Raw genomic sequence first — 3,559 nt, 5'->3', positions numbered from 1 at the left:
GCGGGGGCCCCGCGCGCGCTCGACTGCCTCTTCCCCGCGGGGCCCCCCCGCGCCCCGCCCCCGCCCCCCCCCCCCCCCCCGCCCGCCGCCCCCGCCGGAGGCTCGCCAGACAGCCTCCGGCGGCGACTCCGTCGAGGGTGCGCCCTGCGGGCGGCAGCATATAGCCGCACGCATGCCGCGCGTCACGTGTCCGGCTGACACAGTGGCCGCATCACCCGCCCGTCACCCCGGTGTTCACGTGATGTCCGGGGAGCCAATGGGAGCGCGGGCAAAAAAGGCAGCGACCGTCAAATTCTGCACTCTCTCCGGCAACCACTCAACACCATCAAGATGAGCGTCTCGGAAATCAAGGAGAGCACCGGGCCGCTGCTTTCGGCGTCGTTCTTCATTGGCGCGCGGTGCGGCCCATACAACGAGGACTTCATGCTGTGCAAGGAGAACGGCACGGCCGCGGACTGTCTGAAGGAGGGCCGGCGGGTGACGCGATGCGCGCTCTCAGTGTAAGTGGCTGGGCGGCGCGGCTGACGGCAGGTTCGAGGACATGCGGGCGCAGTGCGCGCGGGAGTTTGCGTCGCACTACGAGTGCCTGATGCGCGAGAACTACGAGCTGGCGGCGTGCCGGGCGCCCGAGACCCGGCTCAACAAGTGCATGTTCGACAAGATCGGGCTCGAGAAGGTGGTGCCCGGCGCCGAGGGCGTGCCGATCCACGCGCGCAAGTTCGCGGCGTACGCGGAGCCGCTGTCGCGCGCGTCGCAGTACGCGGAGCGCCAGGCACAGCTGGCGGAACACAAGTCGGGATAGATAGTCAATTACATGCGAGCCTCATGGACGAGCTGGACCTTGGCGGCCAGCGCCGACAAGTCGTAGCGCAGCGCGATCTTGCTGGCGGCGGCGAGCGCGGCGGGCGTGCGCACGAGCCGGGCGAGGCCGAGCGCGCCGGCGTCGCGGCCGGCGCGGCACGCGAGCTGGAAGAGCTGGAGGAGCGTCTTGTCGAGCGCGAGCTCGCGCGCGGGGTCGGGCCCGGCCAGCGCGAGCGCGACCGCGCCCGAGACGTGCGCGGCCTCGAGGCGCCGGCGGTCGGCGGCGTCGCCGCTGGCGTCGCCGCGCGCGCGCGCGGACCCGTGCACCGGCACCGCCAGCTCGATCTCGGCGGCCACGGGCAGCGGGATGTACGGCTGGCGCTCGCCGTTGCGCAGCACGATGCACGAGAAGCGCTCGCCGGCCACGCCGAGCGGCCAGAAGTGGTCGCCGGCCTGGCCGACCGTGCGCGTGTCGAGCACGGGCACCCACCGGGCCTGGCCCGGCTGCTGCCAGTGCACGAGCACGAGCAGCACGCCGTCCGAGTCGAGCATGTACGGGTCGCCCTCGGCCGAGAACAGCACCGACTCGACGCGGCTGCCCGGGGCCACGTCCAGCACCTGGTCGCGCTGCAGCGTGGCGTCGCTGGCCACGTTGTCGAGCGAGTACGTGAGCCCGCCGGCCGGTGGCGCGCGCACGCTCAGCAGGACGTCGCCGGCGGCCGCCAGACAGACGACCGGGCTGGCCGCCTGGCGCCAAACGCGCAGCGGCGTGCCCGCGCGGTCCAGCACGCGCACGTAGCCGCGTGACGTGCACGCGACCACGGCCGTCTCGGCCAGCGCGATCGCCTCGACCGTCTCGCCGTCGAACGCCGTGTCCCACGAGCCCGCCAGCGACGCGTGGTGCCGGAAAAAGAGCTGCGAGCTGCCGTCCGGCCCGCCGTTGGCAAACAGCGCCGCGTCCTCGCCTGGCGTCAGCGTGCTCCCGCGCCCACGTACCCAGGCAGGCCTTGTCGTACAGGAAGTGGTCGGTGAAGTGGTACTCGCGGTTGGCCCCGCGGTCGAAGAACGAGACCGTGACCGTGTGGTGCGTGTCCTGGTCGACCGCCCACACGTATCCGACCGTGTTGAGCGCTGGCGTCAGCGCGCCCGCGCGCCTGCTTACCCAGGTACCGCCGGCCGTTCTGCCACGGCGTCGAGCCCGGCTGGAACGCCGCCGGGCGCGGCGGCGCCACCGCCTGCCGCTTGGCCGCCCGCTCGTCCTCGGCCGCCTGCCGCTTGGCCGCGCGCGCGTACCCCGCGCCGTCGTCGTCCTCGATCCACCCGCCGTCGCTCTCGTCGTCGCTGGCCGGCCGCGCGCGCGCGCCCGCGTGCGCGCGCGCCCGCGCGGCCTTGGTGTACTCGGCCGCGGCCGCGTAGTCCTCGTCGTCCTTGATCGGCGCCGGGTACGTGATCTTGCCGTGCGCCGGCGTCGCCGCGGCCGCCGCGGCCGGCACGAACCCGTCCAGCACGTACAGCTGGCCCTGGTTGGTCGTGAACGCGAGCGTGTTGGCGGCCGGGTGCCAGCCGACGCAGACGACGTTGCGGAACTCGTGCGTGGCCACGGCCTGCTGCGTCCGCGTCGCCCACAGCACGATCCGCCCGTCCGCGCCGGCCGTCGCCAGGTACGCGCCGTTGGGCGACCACGCCAGGTCCGTGATCGCGGCCGTGTGCCCGGACGTGAACGCGCCCTCGGTCGTCCAGCCCGCGCGCGCGATCACGAGCACGTCCCGGCTCTTGGTCTGCACGGCGAACGCGCGCCCGTCCGGGTGCCACACCGCGCGCGTGCACGTCTCGTCCGCCGGCTCGGTCGCGGCCGTGACGCCGTCCAGCGTCCGCACGAGCTCCGGCGGCTCCGCGGCCACGTTGTACACGCGCACGGCGCCGTCCGTCGACGACGTCGTCACCAGCGTGTCCGTGGGGTGGAACGACACGTGCTTGACGCCCTGCCGGTGGCCGCGCAGCACGCGCGTGCGCGTGGGCTCGGCCGCGTTGATCAGCCGGACGGCCGTGTCGCTGCGTCAGCGCGCTCGCTGCGCCACTCACTCGCCCGCCAGCGCCACCCACTCGCCATCGCGGCTGAATGTGGCTTCGCGCAGTGGCAGTGCCTGCCGCGACAGCAGGCCCACCAGCTCGTTCGACCCGACGTCGAACAGCGCGGCCGTGCCGTCCTCCGAGCACGTCGCGTAGTGCTTGTCCTGCGGTCAGCGCGCCCGCCGGGCCACCTACCGACGCCGTGATCCCGAGAATGTCGCCCTCGTGGTGCTCCACCGTCGCGGGCTCGTCCGCCGAGTCCACCGTGAACCGCCGCACGAGCCGGTTCGTGCCCACTGTGAGCAGGAACCGCCCGTCTGGCGTGTACGCCAGCCGCGTCTGCCCGCTCGTGTGCGCGTATTTCGGGATGATCTCTTGCTGCACGGTCATTTCGCGCCGGTCTGGCAGAGCGCCGGGAGAATTTAAGGCGCGACGCGTCTAGCGTGGCGGAGGCGCGTGTGGCGGCGCAGCCGCGCGGCGGCGCCGCACGGAGTGCGGCGCGCACCCTGCAGCGATTCCGTCGATGGCCGCATATAGCCGCCTGCCCGCAGGGCCACCCCCGACAGAGTCGCCGCCCGCGGCGCGCCCCCCCCCCGCCCGCGGGGGCCGCCGGCGGGGGGGGGGCCCGGCGGGCCGGGGGGGGCGCCGAGAGACCCACCAAGCCGCCCGCCGCGGGCAGCCCCCCCGG

General features: G+C 74.2%; 2 protein-coding genes across 2 annotated transcripts; one reads left to right on the top strand and one right to left on the bottom strand.

Annotated features, from left to right (window-relative positions):
- Positions 1–281: 281 nt before the first annotated feature.
- V1510DRAFT_422947 (uncharacterized protein) lies at positions 282–904 on the top strand. The gene is made up of 2 exons (XM_066934875.1): positions 282–500; positions 532–904. Exons 1-2 carry the CDS (start codon positions 331–333, stop codon positions 800–802), a joined length of 441 nt encoding a protein of 146 aa, XP_066786792.1. The 5' UTR covers positions 282–330; the 3' UTR covers positions 803–904.
- On the bottom strand, positions 811–3,261 carry V1510DRAFT_370116 (WD40-repeat-containing domain protein; the record flags this gene model as incomplete). The annotated part of the gene is made up of 5 exons (XM_066931423.1): positions 811–1,766; positions 1,798–1,932; positions 1,964–2,853; positions 2,884–3,035; positions 3,067–3,261. 5 exons carry the CDS (start codon positions 3,259–3,261, stop codon positions 811–813), a joined length of 2,328 nt encoding a protein of 775 aa, XP_066786791.1.
- Between the last annotated feature and the right edge of the window lie 298 nt (positions 3,262–3,559).

This window comes from Dipodascopsis tothii, assembly GCF_038497935.1.
Source record: "Dipodascopsis tothii strain CBS 759.85 unplaced genomic scaffold V1510scaffold_41, whole genome shotgun sequence".
Lineage (NCBI taxonomy): Eukaryota > Fungi > Ascomycota > Lipomycetes > Lipomycetales > Lipomycetaceae > Neoaidaea > Neoaidaea tothii.
The sequence above is the reverse complement of the archived record's forward strand: the minus strand, read 5'-3'. Positions and strand labels throughout refer to the sequence as shown.

Excerpts from the sequence above, each read along its gene's own strand:
- V1510DRAFT_422947 (XM_066934875.1), top strand. The coding sequence starts at position 331 with ATGAGCGTCTCGGAAATCAAGGAGAGCACCGGGCCGCTGCTTTCGGCG. Across the intron at positions 501-531 it reads ACGCGATGCGCGCTCTCAGT|GTTCGAGGACATGCGGGCGC; the intron begins GTAAGTGGCTGG and ends GGCTGACGGCAG.